The 19,246-nt window shown below is 42.9% G+C and overlaps 1 protein-coding gene across 1 annotated transcript in view; it reads right to left on the bottom strand.

Annotated features, from left to right (window-relative positions):
* The window catches only part of SYCP2 (synaptonemal complex protein 2), a 162,624-nt gene that overhangs the window by 26,104 nt on the left and 117,274 nt on the right, over window positions 1-19,246 (bottom strand). Inside the window, exons 33-35 of the mRNA XM_073606390.1 lie at window positions 15,556-15,637; window positions 11,065-11,229; window positions 10,009-10,133 (exon numbers count right to left, since the gene is read on the bottom strand). Of these exons, the coding sequence (XP_073462491.1) occupies window positions 10,009-10,133; window positions 11,065-11,229; window positions 15,556-15,637 (372 nt within the window). The remainder of the gene's footprint in view (window positions 1-10,008; window positions 10,134-11,064; window positions 11,230-15,555; window positions 15,638-19,246) is intronic.

The following is a 19,246-nucleotide window of genomic DNA, read 5'->3' as shown; positions in this document are numbered from 1 at the left end:
CGAAGAAAACCGCCAAGGCGGTCACCTGGCCCTTGATGGTACTTAAGGCCAAGTTCTGCTCAACCCCCCCATGAAGGCAGGTCAAAATCCGAGCCACCGAGAAAGAACAAGGGTAAATGGTAAGCCCCTCACACCAGCATATGTATACTATGCTTGTCCAGTGGTAAATCTTCCGAGAGGAAGGTTTCCTAACTACAGCACCTGGCTCATAACAGCCAGGCCTTCAAAAACCAGAGACTGAAGCAGGATGGAACATCGGCCCTTGGGACAGTAGAACCTCCCTGAGAGTCAGTTACCAAGGGACATCAGCGAACAAGCGCCCCAGGTCGGCATACTAAGGCCGACAAGACCATCCGGGCCCACTAGAATGACCGGAATCCCTTTGGCCTCGATCCAGCACAAAAGCTGCAGCAGAATCTTGAGAGGAGGAAAGGCGTAGATCTGACTATACTGGCCACACGGGGCCACCAGAGAGTCTGCAGTGTCCACCAGCGGAGCCCGTGATCTTGCCAAAAACCTCAGTACCGTTCCTTTAAGCCGGGACACCTAGAGGTCTACCTCGGGAGTGCCCCATCGGAGTCCTATCCAATGAAACATGTCCTGGTGAAGGGACCACCCCGTGGACCAATACTGGCCGACCGGGCCACCGCCTGTCATTTTTGGTACCCACTGGAACCAGGACAAGCACACCCTGAAGCAACAGGGCTTGCACAGCCCCAAGGAGAACTGCCAACAGTCTGGTGACATGCCAATTGGAAGGAAAAAACCCTTTCCGGGGTTCAAGGCACGGAACACTAGGACATAGGTGAGGGCGCACCTTCATGCTGAAGGGGCTTTGTCCGTGGGTCTAGGGAGCTACACTCTCAGCTCACCAGACCAGCTCCATTGCGTGCCGAGAAGGACTGCATCCACTACGAGGCCCTTTTCCCCATTTCAGACTGTTGAAGACATTTACACTTCCCTCCTGTGAGACTCATAACAATGTCATCCAGGGTAGCCCCAAACAGACAATTGCCTTGAAATGGTAACCCAGTCAGAGCTTTTTTCAGAAGCCCAGTCCGCAGACCAACACTTAAGCCCCAATACATGTCTAAGCACCACTGCAGAAACAGAGAGCTTAGCAACCAAGGGAACTGTGTCCAAGAGGCAACGCATACAAACTGCAGCCCCCAGACCAACTGGTCCGTCAACGCAGCGAAAGCAGAGGGAATATACTCCCCCTCCAGGTATGTCAGCCGCATCCTTAAAAGCCGGAGACTCCTCCCAGAATCATGATCGCATTGCGCACTTTAGAGACAGGGGGATCCACTACTGGTGGAACAGTCCACTCCTTAAGGAAGGACCCCACAAAGGGGTACCTCACAGCGAAGTGTCTTTGGAACCACAAAGGGATGCTTTGGACACTCCCAGTCTTTACGAACAAATATCCCAAAATAGGAGGGAGAAGGGAATGCTTTTGCCGTGCAAGACAGTTTATGGGTGCCAAGGGAACCGGCGCCTCCGTCCCCATGCTTTGTCGAGACCACGAGCCTAAGAGAAAGGTCAGTGATCTGTGTTCCAATATATACACTTGCAAAAGTCCACCTCTCCTTAACTCCTTCCAGGTAGAAACACCCCCTCTCACATATCCTAATATAATAAGGATTGGCAATCGGTGCAGAAGCATTTGGTCGGTCCAATCCATTAAGTAAACAGAAAAAAGACCTAGTGCACAAGGCACGGTATAACCCCTCAGGATTTTAAATGACGGACCAAATGTGGAGTAGAAATGTAAATATTTATTATACACAATGTAACAGTACAATAACATACAAATATCAAAAAATGATCAAAGAGTTAAAAACCGTAATGAACATGAAACTTAGCTGCCCTGGACACGCATGATGGGCTAGCATAGATAAATGCCATGAATGACACCTGACATGTTTCGGACAGGAATGTCTTTCTTCAGAGGCGTATTGTCACATAAATGGATATGCAATCTTTCTACAGTGTAGATAAATCAAACATTAGTACAAAAATAATGTAATTCAGAGAATTATTACTTGCTCATTAGAATTGCATATAAGACCCTAAATTGTCATGCTAAACCACCATTTGTAGAGACAGAACAATGTACCAAATGTACTTACAAAAGCAGATCGGCCAACAGTAAATGCACACTAGAGGTCGGGGGGCATGTGTGCGCCCAACGGGTCAGGCTGCGAGGAGGGCGCAGAGGAAGATGGAATTGTGGCCACTCAAACCAATGCAGTGGCACCAATGGGGAGATGATATATTTGCTGCAAGAGCACCCAGTCAGTGCTGAGAGATAATCAACACTAGCTGGTCGGCCAGTACAAAGTTATAGCCCACAGTTGCACTTGATGTGAGTCTGTGGATATAAACATAAAACAATAACTAATTATGATGAATATGACATGATTTTAAGAGTACAAAAAACAAAAAATAAGTCAGATCAGTCGATATTTTGGGATCAACCTATCCTGAACAGTAATATGAAGTAATATGTCTATAAATATCATACCTATGGGTGATGGAATGAAGAAAGCCCCACTGACAGCAACATAGAAATGTCATGCAATGGTATTGGTGTGCATCTGTGAATGAGAGCACCAAAAATACCAAATGAAGTATAAGTGCAATATATAGCACAAAATTGTATTGAATGTATAGAGCAGTTGGTATCCAAACCTGGAAACGACCTGACCAAATAACAATAGTAAAAAATTAAAAGCATGGTCAGAAGGGTAATGGTCTGAGGTATGAAAGTAAGATAGATGTCTCTTCAGCAACCTGGCATATCCGAATGGCCAAGTACTGCAGACTCACTGTTTAAATAAGAACAAATGCAGCTGATTCAGATCGCTGATCAGCGAACAGAATCAGCTGAGGCCAAATCACGCTGGCCGCGTTGTGCAGTATGCGTGGCTGCATCATTGGGTGCTCCCAGACGAAGCAGCGCCGGCCCATCCAGGGGTGGAGCGGCGTCCCGCGTTGTTACGTCACCGGCGCGCGAGAATCCCAAGCGTCTGCGCCCCACAATGGGACGCAAACAGGAAGGAAATCAGCCGACACAGAGAGTGAGAGCTGAGGTACCCCAGACGCGGCCAATGAATGGATCGCGCTGGGGAGCCTCCCGTGCGCCAGGCAGCAAATCAACCCCCCATAAGAGGTAGCCAATGACAGAGATGAAGCCCATGGTATAATTAACCCCGTAGAAAGATGGTAAAACTGGGCTAGATACAGGCTCGATGGTAACAGCGACATCATGTGGTCAAAGTACTGAAAAAGGGGTACAAATGGGCCACGTCCTGCAATACATCAAGTATGGTTCGGTTTAAATAGTAAACACAACACGAATACACACATAATAAAAAATAAACTGGATTATAACATAAACAGTGCAATAGAGATGTTCAATAACAGAGAGACAATTACTCTAACTTTATTTACAGTGTGGTATACAGAAACATTACATAAAGTCCCTGGACATTCTAGTAAATAGATGGAATTAGGGAAATGATGATTTACTATATGTCAAGTTCACATTTGCTTGATTGGAAACCCTCAAGGTATGGTTTGAAACTGAATATTTCATTAAGGCCTGGAAATACAGTAGCATCCAGGCGAAATATCCACCTCGATTCACTCTGTAGTAATAATTTGTTAGAATCTCCCCCCCTAGGATTGTTTGGGATATGATCAAGAGCCAAAAATCACACTTTAGGGGTGCGATTTGGATATACAGTAAGGCTATGTCTGCCTAGAGGGAGACTAGGATCTTTTTTTTTGATGCCAACAACATGTCTATAGATTCTTCGCCAGAATTCTAATTTTGTTTTCCCCATGTAGTAGCAATTGCATTCGCACTGCAGCAGATATAGTATCCCTGCAGTGTGGCAATTGGTAAAATGTTTTGCTTTAAATTTTTGTCCATTGGGTAGGTATATGTTTTTACCAGTGTTCATATATTGGCAATAGTTATAGGAGCCACATTTGAATGTTCCCACCAATTTGGTACTAACTTGTTTAATGCTTTTGTGTTCACTATGAACAAGTTTGTCATATAAAGAAGAAGCTTTGCGGTAAGTGATTAATGGTTGTGTGGGAACAAATGAGGCCAATGTGGCATCCATACTGAGCAGATGCCAAAATCTTTGCAAAATGGCTTTAATCTGCCCATGTTGTTGGCAATATTTGGTAATCACACGTGTAGGGACTGACTCCCTACTTGATTTTTTATGGAACAAAAGTTAATTGTGAATTTTACTTTTTGCTTTTTTGTACGCTCTTTTAAGGATACCATTAGTGTACCCACGTGCTCGCAATCTAGTTCTCAATAGTTGGGCTTCCTTTTAGTTGTTCGGTAGAACAATTGCGTCTAGCCCTGATATATTGTCCGAATGGTATCGACGCTAGCAAAGGTTTGGGATGAAAACTAGAAGCAGCCAAGATCGTGTTACCGGCTGTGGGTTTTCTGTATAATTTGCTCTGTAATGAGCCATTTGAGTGTTTGGTAATTGTTAAATCCAAAAAGGAAATTTTGTGGGGATCGTAAGTCATGGTGAATTTTAAATTGAATGTATTAGTTAAATTAATATGTTCCAAAAACTGAGAAAGGACAGCAAGAGGGCCTTTCCACAGCATGATGACGTCATCTATATAACGATATGCTGTGATGTATCCTGAAAAAGGAGAGTAGCATAGTAGCATAGTCTAGCAACAGTAATTTCTCCCACTCCCCCAGGTACAGGTTGGCATATGCCGGGGCACAACAGGTCCCCATGGCAACGCCCTGTACCTGGAGGTAGTGGGAGTCATTGAAAGAAAAATAGTTGTGTTTGAGTATGAACTATTGAGCGAAGCGGTACATGTGGTAGCACTGACTGGGTGCTCTTGCAGCAAATATATCATCTCCCCATTGGTGCCACTGCATTGGTTTGAGTGGCCACAATTTTATCTTCCTCCGGGCCCTCCTCGCAGCTTGACCCGTTGGGCGCACACATGCCCCCCGACCTCTAGTGTGTGTTTACTGTTGGCCGATCTGCTTTTGTAAGTACATCTGGTACATTGTTCTGTCTCTACAAATGGTGGTTTAGCATGACATTTTAGGGTGTTATATGCAATTATAATGAGCAAGTAATCATTTTCTGTATTATTTTGTACTAATGTTTGATTTATCTACACTATAGAAAGACTGCATATCCATTTATGTGACAATACGCCTCTGAAGAAGGACATTCCTGTCCGAAACATGTCAGGCGTCATTCATGGCATTTATATATATGCTAGCCCATCATGCGTGTCCAGGGCAGCTAAGTTTCATGATCATTACGGTTTTTAACTCTCTTTGATCATTTTTTGATTTTTGTATGTTATTGTACTAACTGTTACATTGTGTATAATAAATATTTACATTTCTACTCCACATTTGGTCCGTCATTTAAAATCCTGAGGGGTTATACCGTGCCTTGTGCATTAGGTCTTTTTTCTGCTCACATATCCTAAGACATTGCCACATTCACACAAGGGTGGGGGGGGGTTGAAGAGAGTCCTATTCCCTCACATAAGCCTGGTGGTCACACTTGGTCAACTGGAGGTCATTACATGTCAAAAAACAAGAGAGCTTGGCTTCCTTCTATATCCTCTCTCTGCCCAACTCCATTTAAGTAAAACATGTTTGCTAACATTACCACTCTCAGTTAGAGGTCATCCTCACAGCCCCCAAGTGATTCCCTCCGGGCAAGGGGTTGACTTAGTTACAGTACCTCTAGGAACCAGGTAGTATAGTGGACACTATAAACAGAGGTTCCTAGATACTAAACTCTAGATAACATGCCATAACTGTTTTATGTCAGCTGTTCGCAGCATGTCCAGGCAATTTTCTGACACACTTTTTAAGCCATATTGTATGTCCATTTTTTAATGCTGAAGGTAAAAATCATAGGCCTCACATTTCCACATCACCACTCTACCCCATAGCCCAGACATATGAAGAATACGGGAGATTGTTGTCACATGTACCACATAGCCAGTACTTGCCAGATATTCCTGCAGCTCCTTTAATGTTGCTGTAGGCCTCTTGGCAGCCTCCCTGACCAGTTTTCTTCTCATCAATTTTGCAGGGATATCCAGTTCTTGGTAATGTCACATTTGTGACATATTTTCTCCACTTGACCATGACTGTCTTCACTGTGTTCCATGGTATATCTAACGCCTTGAAAATTCTTTTGTACCCTTCTCCTAACTGATACCTTTTAACAATGAGATTCCTCTGATGCTTTGGAAGCTCTCTGCGGACCATGACTTTTGCTGTAGGATGCGACTAAGAAAATGTCACGAAAGACCTACTAGAACAGCTGAACTGTATTAATCAAAGGCTCTTTAAATGATGGCAGCTGTGTACTGGCTCCTATTAAACATGAGTTTGGATGTGGATGTGATTGCTTAATTCTGAACACAGCTACATCCCCAGTTATAAGATAAGCACACTTATGCAACCACATTATTTTAGTTTTTTATTTTTACTTCCCACCCTAAAAGATTTCAGTTTGTTTTTCAATTGAAGTGTACAGTTTATGGGTCACATTAAAGGTGTAAAAAGTTCTGAAATTATTTATCTTTGTCTCATTTTTTTACATCACAGAAACCTGACATTTTAACAGGGGTGTGTAGACTTTTTATATCCACTGAGGGCAGTGAGCAAGAGCTTAAACCCTGTGTCAAGGAGGTTTTGTTTTCTTCAAATGGGTTTTGCATTATAATTCAATGCAAAACCACTTGGAGCAGGTCAAATGCAGGTAAGAAGGAGGTCAAATGCAGGTCAAATGTACAAGTCAATGAATTCTGAACAATCTCAGAAGCATCTCAAACTAATGCCATCAACACAAGCACAAAGCCTGCCGACACAAGCAGCCACACGTTGGACAAGATTTGTAAAAGATGTTCTTTAGGGATGATCCTTTGTAATGAAATGATCCTTCACTCACATTTACAGGAAAAATACAGAAACGAAAAAATGTTAGCCTGTCTGAGAACAGCTGAAATGTTCCAGCTCCGCAGATCAATTTTTCAGGAACATTCGACTACAGATATTTTGTACAAATGTTTGGCTGGAAATTTTTTTTCCAATGTCTTTGTGCAGCTCAAACCTAAAATGATTTAATCGGATCTATAGTGTGGTCCTAATTGCAGTGAAACAGTTAAAGGTGTTGTAATACCGTTGTTCATGTTATGTGGGGACTTGCAGCCTGTGCTTAGAATGCAAATTATCCTAACAATATAGGCAGGGAATTCCCCCAGGGCAGCTCTCTCTTAATTAAAAGAACGTCAACATGTTTCAGTTTCTATCACTGGAACATATCTTACTTTCCTGTGATGTAATTAGAAAAAAAAAATACATGTATCTCTGTAACCCATCTAATTTGTCAGCATCACCATAATAACAGAACACATTTAAATATGCATCTCAGGAACAGATCTGCCTTTTCAATAAGCTAGAATACATTGTTCTGATTTATCTGTCCTTCAGATGCCGTCGCTGAAACTTGCCATCTCTGTTAGGTGCTGTGAACCCTGACCTGCAGTTGCTTCATACTGTCTCTGCTCCAGGTTGCTGTAACAGTTTGTGCTCTCTGGGCACGGAATTAGGTACATTGCCAAGAGCTGTGTTTTAGGCCAGACCTAGCAATGTACCAACATGTCTGATTAAAAGCATGTTAATTGACATGAAAAGAACATTAGTTAAGGCCCGGAAAGCAGACGTACGATGCTCTTGTCACAAGTGCTATGTTTTTGCTCCAATGTTATTTTCATCCTGTTTCTCTATGATAGGGTACACTCAAATAACTTTGTGTTATGTTCTAATATCCCCTAATGAGGCTTCTAATTCCCAGCAACGTAAGTGAATGCTATAAAGCCTTTACGATATCACTGACATTGTGAATTATTGTTAAAGAGTACAGAACATAACTTGCTTATTTTTATAAATGTACCTACATTAATCTGAGCGGCACTTACAAATCTCCTACAAACAGATGTCAGAATTAGGGTAAAAAAATCCTCACTCTACAACTATATTCTCTTATACAACAAAGTGCAGTCTAGTACATCAAAAGACCCAAACATACTGCACGGATAAGAAATTCAAAATTTGGATCTATTATTATTGAGCAGATTTAGCATCTAAAGCATGTACATGCCTTAACAAAGGACTATGAGCCATTTCCACTACATTTTTCTGCTACTCTTATGTAGTAGCTGTTGAAGCATGTGCAGAAAATCTAAGATGGAACCCTGTAATAAAAGGTTTAACCTCTGGCCAGATGCTAGAAGATCTGTATGTAGATGGTATGCTTCTCTGATTAGCAAAGTTTTTGAGTTTGATCGTGGAGACTTTCAAACACAATTACGAATGCCTCCTCCGCCCGCACTGCACTTGGAACAGAGACACATTCCCTGGTCTACTGCTTGCCAAGTTACTTGGAATTCAGACAGCTTTGACCTGGAAGTGCTCAGAGCTCTTCACCACTGTTCATGAAGTAGCTGGCAGCACACAGATGCTCACACTGCACAGCAACCCAAATCACTTCTCAATTAGCAACAGCACTGTCAGCCTGCCTTGAACACTTCTTTAGTTGATCTGTTGGGCTGTCCCATCAGGTTAAATAAGCAGCCCAATGGCTAACTAAAGGAACCTGCATAGGCTTAGAAAGCTACCGCTTATTCGAAGGCAGTGATCTGGCATTGTTATCTTGCAACAGGAAGTGCCTGTTACTGGCAGGATGCAGCATTTTCACAAAAACAATTTGTTTAACCGCTTGCCGAACAGCTGCCGTCATTTTACTGCGGCAGGTTGGCACGATCCTGCGAACCATCGTAGCTATACGTCATGGCCGGCGGTCATTGCGATGGCAAGCACGAGGGACAGAACACGGAAGTGTGTGTGTGAACACACAAATCCCTGTTCTGTTCTGAGAGGAGTGACAGATCATGTGTTCCTATTCGCTAGGAACCACAATCCGTCACTTCCTCTAGTCAGTCCCCTCCCCCTTCAGTTAGAATCACCTCCCAGGGAACATAGTTAACCCCTTGATCGCCCCCTAGTGTTAACCCCTTCACTGCCAGTGACATTTTTACAGTAATTAATGCATTTTTATAGCACTGATCGCTGTATAAATGCCAATGGTCCCAAAAATGTGTCAAAATTGTCCGATGTGTCCACCATAATGTCGCAGTCATGATAAAAATCGCAGATCGCCGCCATTACTAGTAAAAAAAAAAAAAACAAAAATAAAAATGCCATAAATCTATCGCCTATTTTGTAGACACTATAACTTTTGTGCAAACCAATCAATATACGCTTATTGCGATTTTTTTACCAAAAATATGTAGAAGAATACATATCGGCCTAAACTGAGAAAAAATTTGCTTTTTTTTTTTAAAAAAAATGGGGATATTTATTATAGCAAAAAGTACAAAATATTGTGTTTTTTTCAAAATCGTCGCTCTTTTTTTGTTTATAGCGCAAAAAAAAAAAAAATAAACTGCAGAGGCGATCAAATACCACCAAAAGAAAGCTCTATTTGTGGGAAAAAAAAGGACGTCAATTTTGTTTGGGTACAGCGTCGCACGACCGCGCAATTGGCAGTTAAAGCGACGCAGTGCCGAATTGCAAAAAATTGCCCGGTCATTCAGCAGCCAAATCTTCCGGGGCTGAAGTGGTTAAGTAAGCTGCTAAGCATAAAAAGAGTATATAAAGCACATGCATTCATTTTGGAATCCCCACACTCCCTCCATGTGGAGGTAAAGTTTACAAGTAAACATAATATTTTTGGCATTATTATCTGATAATGTTCTTATGCAACAGCAGACTGGAGATGGTAAATCTTTGCTACAAAATTCTTTTCATTCGTGATGATTGCACCTGATGTTGTAGGGTGGGTAGGGAACCAACATGTTATATTTTTTAGTGGCACACAACTTCACATGGCCATACAGATCTACCTGAATTTTCCGGGTATACTCCTTGCCAACTTTTTGGCAGATCAGCCCAACATCAGGATCACTTCTGTCACAAGGGTTTAGACCTCCAATGGACTCATCTTTCCCAGAGGAAATTGACAGACTGCCTAAAACCAAACAACAGATACTGCTTTATAGTTTTATAAACAGAAATAAATTGATTACACCAAAAGTTATAATCTGAATAGTTTGATGGGCCTGTTTAGTTATAAAGAAAATGTAACGTGGACTGTGAAAGCAACTGCCTAAATCTTACAGCTGTAACAGATCTCCTTCCACAGCATTCAGGATGTTGAAAAGCCCAGATGCAATGTAAGTATGATGGGAGAAATGGCACATTGGCAGGAAGAAAAACTGGAAAGAGAGAACCCTTTTGTGCAGATTGAGGGGCAATGCAATTTTTGATTTTGTATAATTATGTTCTACAGGTAGACTAAAAAGCTTCAAATTCAAAGAAATAGTTAGGGGAAATAAAGCTAAGGTAGCAGACATGGATAGTTTGGCATCCTCCTGCTAAAGCAGAAATTGAAGGAATCTATATGATCCTTTCATATGTACTAAATACTGTGGGTACATTTAAGGGGTTGACACAAAGGAGTGGAAAGTTCCTGCTTCAGACTCAAGCAAAATACTCATGGTCCTGAAGGGCTATATGACCCGTCAAAGACGTTAATATGGTCCTGGAACCTTAAGCCTAGTACACACTGGCCAAATGTTGGGCGACATGGGCCGATTCAATAAAAGCCACCTGACATCTGGCCCGTGTGTATGGCAGCCGGTCCAACAGAAGCTACTGTCGGATGAGTATGCTGGAAAACCAGACAATGTCTGAGAGCGATGAGTGGAGTGTTCTGGGGGGGGGGGGGGGGGGGGTCAGAACATAACAGAACAGCGGGGGAGATCAGTGTACTAACATTGTTAGTGCAGCAGCTCCAACCGGGGCTGTCAGGTTTTTTTTGTTCGACCCAGCTGGGTTGAATGAAAAAAAAAAAAAACTAGTGGTGTATACTAGGCTTTACAGTCTCCACTTCTACTAACCTCTGTGCTCTTTTTCTCCTGTAGCTGGAAAGAGCCTCCGTGGAAGCAGCCTTATCTTCCTGTGTTTTGTCCCTTGGACACTTTCTTCTGTACTGTGGTCAGCAAAATGGCTGCTCTCATATTTATTGTGCCTAAGATCTGACACTGCTTTATGTTTTGCAGGGCCTGTAATGGACAGTATTATATATGAAAACAAACCCCTTTAATTATAAAAGATGAACTGTAATTTTTGAAAACCCTGCACTTTAAATCCCAAAACAGAGATTTTCAGAATTAAATTTATTACACAGAAACTGCTGTCCTCCCTCTAAAGTCTAGCATTTTAGGACATCCCTGTTCCAAATCTTTATTCTACACTGGCTTTCCTTCTAACCTACCTTAACATTCCTATAACGTAACCTTCTACCTACAGCATCCAGGCAAAATCAATTTTTTTCACTGTGCACTATACATTCCTCAAAGTGGTTGTACAACCTGTAAAACCACTTTTACCTACAGTAAAGCCTATATTAAGGCTTACCTGTAGGTGCTTGAAATATCTCCTAAACCTCCACGGTTTAGGAGATATTTACTAAAATGATGAGCGGCGATGACTACGGCGCATGAGCTCTTTAGAAAGGGCACATCGTGCCGTTTCTAATAGGCGTCATGCCGTGACTGGCGGCTCCCGCGTGCACGTGATGTCATGCGAGTCACAAAGCTGGAGTTTGCGGCCCCAGAAGGGAAGGGGGCGAAGATGGAAGCGCCCTGCTCGTGGGGACTACGGCGACAGCGCGGGCTTTGGTGTCAGGTAAGTGACACATAATGGGCTACTATGCGATGCATAGTAGCCCATTATGCTTTACCTTTGCAGGAAAATAAAGAGGAAGTAAAACCCACCAGGGTTTACTTCCTCTTTAAAGCTTACTTTCGTTCAATCCTTAGTACTTAGTTCTACAACTATCCCCAACTGATCCTGAAGGTATGCCCATTTTTTTTACCACTTCCTTTGGAAGTATGACAATGCTGCACTTCTCAATCTGAAGGAGTGTATTAATCCCACCCCTTCCCCCCTCCTCAGCACCTCCCCATAGGACAGCTGGGTTACATAGTCACGCCAGTATTTTGTGTCTTCCACAGGCCTCAAATGAGACCTAGTATTAAGGAAGGCACCTCCTCACACTGACTTGAGTGCCATAAGTGCCTACTGTCCTTGCAGGTAGAAAACAAAGCAAAGGCTGATGCAAACTCATTTTAAAAAAGCCATTTGCCTCCAGCATTTTTCATTCAATCGTTTTTCTTATTTATTCCAAAGGGTAACATAACATATAGTCAATCAATGATATTGCTTTGCACACGTTTCAAAGAATCATCATGATACATTACAGAAATTGCTCACATGTGGCTATTTAGTTAGTGCTTCAGAAGTTTAGATGGTTCACATATCTTGGCTTTTTTATACACATACAGATTTTAATTAGGAGAAAGGGGGTAAAGGAGGGTGGGAAGGAGAATGATGGCCTTAGAGTTTAAAGGAGAAGTATAGCCAAAGCTTTTTTAACCCTACCTCTCCTATGGATCACAGGAGTGCAGTTCTTTCAGTGTTGGGTTATCCATGCATGTGTTCCTTTCATATTCTGAACCTGGAGATTCTGCTAGTAACAGGACTAGAACAACTTTCTCTTTCAAGGTGACAATGCTCTCTAAGCAGAAGCAGCATTGCCACCTTAGGATGCGCAATCCCAGTATGGACTGCAAGCTGGTGTACAGATGTACAACATGCCAGCATATACTGCTTCACAATAGTCACCAGCTCTTTGCTCAGGGAGCTGTAAGAACTGAGCGATCAGTGCTGTTTGATCGATCGGTTCTCAGTGTTAGAGCTGGCGGGGGACAGATGCAGCAGCAGATCGATGCTGCATCCCCATAGGCAAGTATGATTCCAAAATAAAAATGAATCCCGTACTTCAGTTTTAAAGAAAAATTCCAGGTATGGCATTTCTTTTACAGAGTTACATTAGTCTTGGACCAATTAAACTATGCATATACCATGCCAGTGGGATCCCTGTAGAAGCTGGGAATCACTATACTGTAGTAGACACTGCTGTTCCAGTGATCTTCATGTCACAGTCAGGGGTCAGGTTAGGAGACCAGTAGCTAAAGCAGTAGAGAGACTCCCATTGACCAGCTGGATAAGTACAGAAGAAGCTCACCCTGGCAAATGACACGGGCTCACCCGAGGCACTGAGTCTAAGCACTAACCAATGCTCAGAAAATACACACAACAGAAAAAACTAGCAGGTGCGCTGATCAACAGTTTAGTATAGCCCTCCAGCTGCCTATTGGTGATAATTAGACAAGTCAAAGGGTGCTGCTGCTCTCTATGGATCCTCTGGGTGGCAGGAACACATCTAAACAGAACACAAAACAAGAGCGCAAAGCCGCCCTAGTGTAACTCGGCTTTAATATGGTAAAAAGCTAAAAACACTGCAATGGTCAAACTCACATTGTGTGAAGATAGATTCAGCATAAGGATTCCACTGGGGCCGCACTCCTGAAACCACCTCAAGATCCCGACAGGGGAAGGGGGAGCTGTGGACATTCAACCTAGCTGCCTGGATCCTGGTAGCACATCCGAGGCTATCAACCACCATGCTCGACGTGCAGATTCTAATGCGCATGTGCCCGGTCCAGCTGGCGTTGCTCTCTGAGGACACACAAACCCACACAAGCAGGATACAGGGGGAAAGAGTGAGGACATCACACAGTTGCCATGACAACGTGTTTCGGAGGCATGTCCTCCTTCCTCAGGTGACCTCAAAATGATGCTCACCAGAGCTCCTGATGGTGGAGATGGGTATTGCTGCGTGTCAGTATTAGGTCACGGTCCTCAGAATCACGCCACCGGTATCGAGTGGAAGCAAAGATATGAATGGTACAGGAGTGAAAAGAGTGAGATATTGCTGGAGAGAGCACAATAATCTGGCAAACAGAAAGTGCAAAGGAATGGCTAAAATAGGAAATTCATGGGAGGAGCAAAGGGTTTATGGTTCAAGAGAAACAAGGTTCAAGGCAAGATTGTTCAAGGAATTGTCCAGGCTGCTGTTCAGCATTCCAGGCGCCAGACACAGCAGAGGTTGCAGGTTCAGACCCGGGTCCCGACATTCCACTATCTTCCGGGTGCCAAGCAGCTGCCAGCTGTGCTGTGAACAAAGAAGGTTGGCTGCATGGCTTGAGCCCTATTCAGAGAATGCTTTGTATTTACTCAGTTAATTCAAAGCGTTTTTTGATTGGACAAGGTGGAAAGGTGGGGCAGTGATATCATGCTCTCCACCTCATCCAATAAGAGAATGCTTTGCATTCAATGAGAAAATTCAAAGCATTCTCTGGATTGGCCCCTATGCCGTGCGGCCAACTTCCTGCGTTCACAAGGCAGCAGGGCAGCCGCTCGGCACGGGACCTGGAAGCTAGTGGAGACCACTGGATTAGCCGTGTCTACTAAAGTGTTTTCAAGGTTCTAGAGAGAGCCCACAATTTTATGACTATGTAAAAAAGCCATACCTGGAATTCTTTTTAAAGTTCATTGACCTACGATTAATCTCTTCAGAACTGCCCACCCACACTATACTACGAACGGGTGACCCGTACATGCACAACAATGTACCTGTATATCGCTGTCTTTTTCTGGGTTCAAGGCACGTCTCCCAACTTACGCTGTGACACACAGCGGGATTTTGTCAGCAGGTGCCAGCCAATGATTCATGGCCAGGGCCTGCTGATTGGCTGTATCCAATCACAGCCCAAAACCTTGTGTTGAAAAACAACACAGGGCTCTATACAGAGGGAATGATCTGTGTTTCTTCTCCCTGAAAAGCAGGGAGAAGGAAAAAACAGATATTTGGTAAAAAGTAGCCCACGTTGCACACTGTTAGGCACACAGTTAACCCTTTGATTGCCCCTAGATGTTAACCCCTTCCCAGCCAGTGTCATTAGTACAGTGACAGTGTATAGTATTATCACTGATCACTATATTAGTGTCACTGGTGATGCCAGTATGAGTTAGTGCACCTCCCAGCCAGTGTCAGTTAGGGTTAGATTGACTGCCGCACTATCACAGTCTCACTATAAGTCACTGATTACCGCCATTACAAGTATAAAAAAAATTCCAACATATATACCATAAATTGTAGACGCTATAACTTTCACACAAAACAATCAATATACACTTATTGGGATTTTTATTTATCAAAGACATGTAGCAAAATACATTTTGGCCTAAATTTATGAATTTTTTAATTGGATATGTTTTATAGCAGAAGGTAAAAAACTGTTTTTTTCCAAAATGTTTGGCCTTTTTTCGTTTATATAATAAGAAATAAAACTCAGTGTTGATCAAATACCACCAAAATAAAACTCTATTTGTGCAATAAAAAATGCTATAAATTTAATTTGCATACAGAGTTGCATGACCGGCTAACAGAATCATCAGTTGAAGTAGCCTATGATACATACCGGATTCATGGAAAGTTGTGTGTGTAACATTTGTTGTTTTTTTTACAACTGAGCCTGAGCGGTAAGAAGCACAACTGTTTTTCTGAAAGGAAAAAAATAATTGACACATTAGTATAAGTGCCTTTAGCTGTGGCACATATCTTATATTACTGAAAGCCAACAAGCTTGAAACTGCATTCTGCAAGTAGGACACCTGGCTTTTCATGTTTCATTTTTTTGTTCTGTCAAAATAGTTGTGAAAACACAGCTAGTCACAGGGCAAATAGGATTTTTGTTCTCAGCAGGAAATCTATTTCTTGAAGTCCATTAAGGGGCACAAGAAGTCTTTAACCCTGAAGTGCTGAGGATAAGGTCTACAGAAGGATTGGACACTGGCAAACAAACTGTAGGTCAACCCAGGATAACCCCTCCTACTACCAGCGTGCCTAAGGTTTCTAGCAAAGCTGTACAGAAAGCATAATCATAAATGATGAGGGGTCAACAAACTCCAAAAACAATTAAATAAATAAAAAGATTCTAATCCTCATTTTTTTCATACACTGAGGGATGCAGGTCTTTAAACTTTGGAAAGTCAAGAAGTTGTCCAACTGAGGGGTGGGCAAAACAACAATAACTAACTGAAAACAAGAGAGAACTGGGGAGTGAATGCAGCTCAAAGAGCTGCCTGAAGAACGCCTGAAGACATCAGAGGAAGCCAAAATGTCCACCTGGTAAAACTTACAGAACATGTGAGAACGAAATATTTTACCTATTAGAATTTGGAGAACATGAGTCCGAAACATCTATCTGGCAGAAGTTAGAGAAAGCGTGAAGAGAAGCCCAGGTGGCAGCCTTGCAAATCTGGGAAACAATCAACATCTGCCTTGGTAGATTCCATGGCGATTGGTTTAAGGTGTCTATGCTACCTGTGTGTATATAAATGTTGAGTAATGTAACTATGGGCACGCTTTACGTCTGGAGGAAAAAAGAGACTATGTATATTCCTATCACTCTTGGGAAATGAAGAATTGGATTGGATAAACTACCAAATGTATTCAACATTACAAAAAAAGTTGAATGTGACTAATTACGGCTAGCTATACCATGATCTGGATAAATGAGAATCTTCACAGACAAACTGGGAAACAGCTGCTTAATGTCAAAAGCCTAAGAAGTGCACAGATCTAGCAGAGTTCACCTTGACAGGTGAGGGTGGAACCAAATCCTTGAGACCATAAGTGTCAGGACCAGAATCACCTGCTGGTGGCACTGTGGTTCCCAGAGCAGGAGGGCGCAGTTCCAGTCGCCACCAGCGGGTGTCTCCCAGCAGCCAACAGATCCCAGTAATTAGGCGCCACCTGATGCTGACTGCTGAGTAGGTATACAGTATAACCCCTCCCTTCATTTAGACTTGCATTTAGGTCCCTGTATCCTATTACTCCATCTCTGCTCCCCTTATTCCTAGTCCTGGCCATGCCCTGTTTATGTTAGTTTCCCTCCATAGTGTATTATAGTTAGGTTGTTGGTTTGGTTTTGCTTCATTGACACATATATTTATTCACTTTTGCTTTGCTTATGGTCTGTTGCTGTTGGATTGGTGTTGTGTGCATAAATAAACTTTATTTTTAATCTTAGTATGATTACACATAACTAAATAAAAAAGCATGTAAAAGCACAGAAACCGGTTTATTTAGAGCCAATACTGGTCCAAGCCCAGCTGCAGGAAGGGGAGGATTCATTCCACAGAGAAGCTCCACAGGTGCAAGCCTCGAGATGCACACAAAAGTATGTCTTCTACATCTGAATATAGACCTTGCAGGAATTAGACTTAATAGCTTTAACCACTGTAGGAATCACACACTTAAACATACCCTATCCCTTGCAACAGCCATGCCCCGTTCAAGCCAGTAACCAGGAAGCAGAATGGCAAATCTGTTGTTCAGACAAAGAGATCCCGATGAACCCGCAGTGCTCATGGAAAGTCCACCAGAAGGCTCACCAGGTCGGCGTACCACATTTACCTGGGCCTGTCCAAAGCATTGAAGATCACTGGTATGTCCTTCATTCTGATCCTGCAGTGCAGTCAAGGAAGAAGTTTTAGTGGAGTAAATACATAGATCAGGGGATACTAAATCATATGGAGCCACCAGAGAGAGATCCCTGTACCTGCATACAATTTGTCTGTATCTGCCATCCCCAACTTGCAACACATGTCCTCGAACACCTCCTCTTCCAGGTCTAGATGCTGCAGGCTGAAGAAAACTTTGTTGCTCAGAAACGGCTGTCAAGTTGTTACTCCTTGTGGAAAGTTTAATACTGGTTTCTAATATAGATGTTTAAAATCACTGTTTTCCGTTGTCACAGAGTGTATCCAAGTTTGATACCTGTGCTGAGCCCTGAAGAAAGGGAAGTGGTGTTGCCACCCAAAATGCATTGGCTGTTTTATATGACTTTTTTGCCAACAATTATAATCATCTTGGACTCTTTTATCCGGTTTTAGTCTGGCACGTCTTTTTGTATATTAATGGCTGAAGAAATCTGTCTGCCAATTGTCTAGGCCTGGAATGTATACAACTGACAAGGCTGGAACATAAAGCACTACCCAGGACAGGATCTGATCCACCTCTTTTGCTGCAAGTATTCTGATTCCTCCCTGAAGGTTGATGCATGGCATGTCATAGCATTGATTGAATACAGATTGAACGACCCTTCCACTGGGTGCTGAACAGTGAAGGGACAGCCAAATTGCCCGAAGCTCCAGGATGATTAAAATGAAAAGATATTCTTCCGCCGACCAAGTCCCCATAATCTACAAAGTGCACAGGACTCCTTCGAAGCCCGGCAGCCTGGTGTCTGTTGTAAGAATTTACCAAAAGATGGTAGAAGCCAGGAAAAGCCTGGTCTTTGGGGTCCAACCATATATCGGCCTGTCCAGAGACAGAATTGAGTCGTACCACTATGACAAGAGTATTGCTTTATAGATGTCTGGAGTTAAATTGGGCAAAGGGAACTGCCTCAAAAGAGGCTACCATGAGCCCTAAGACTCCCATACAGAAGTTGAGACCGTTTCTGGACTGAAAAATATGAACCTGAGATTGGAGAATCTGAAGTTTATTCTGGGGAAGGAAACTCTAGGCTGAGGCCTAGACCTAGGACCAAGTTCAGGATCCGCCTGAAACTCTGTTGTCCAACAGAACCTTCCCCGACTGTTCCCTGAATAGGAGGTCATCAAAGTCTCCCACAATGGGTATATCATGACAACTCAACAGGATTAACAGTGGAGGCAGTACCTTTGTAAACACCCGAGGTGTAGAGCAGAGGTAGAAGGGCAGGGTCACGAGCTGGTAATGTAGAGGCCCCACAACAAAGTGTAAAAATGTATGGTGTGCTGGAAAGATTGGCACAAGCTAGTATGATTCTCTTACGTCCATAGAAGCCAGGAAGTCTCCCTAGCAGAGGGAGCTGGTGACATATTTGGTGGATTCCATCCAGAATTTTTGGACTTGAATGTAAACATTCTGAGCCTTGAAATTAGAGATGGGGCGAATGCCACCGTTGGGAACAGTAAACAGGTTGGAGTAAAACTCCTGGAACCATCCTGCCTCAGGGATTGAGGCAATGACACCTTGATTCGGAAGTCCAGAGAGGGCTCGATGAACATCTGCTAGTCTGTGTGGGATGGGAGTGAAACCTGACTTTGTAGATATGGGAC

This window comes from Aquarana catesbeiana, linkage group LG12 (genome assembly GCF_042186555.1).
Source record: "Aquarana catesbeiana isolate 2022-GZ linkage group LG12, ASM4218655v1, whole genome shotgun sequence".
Taxonomy (NCBI): domain Eukaryota; kingdom Metazoa; phylum Chordata; class Amphibia; order Anura; family Ranidae; genus Aquarana; species Aquarana catesbeiana.
The sequence above is the reverse complement of the archived record's forward strand: the minus strand, read 5'-3'. Positions and strand labels throughout refer to the sequence as shown.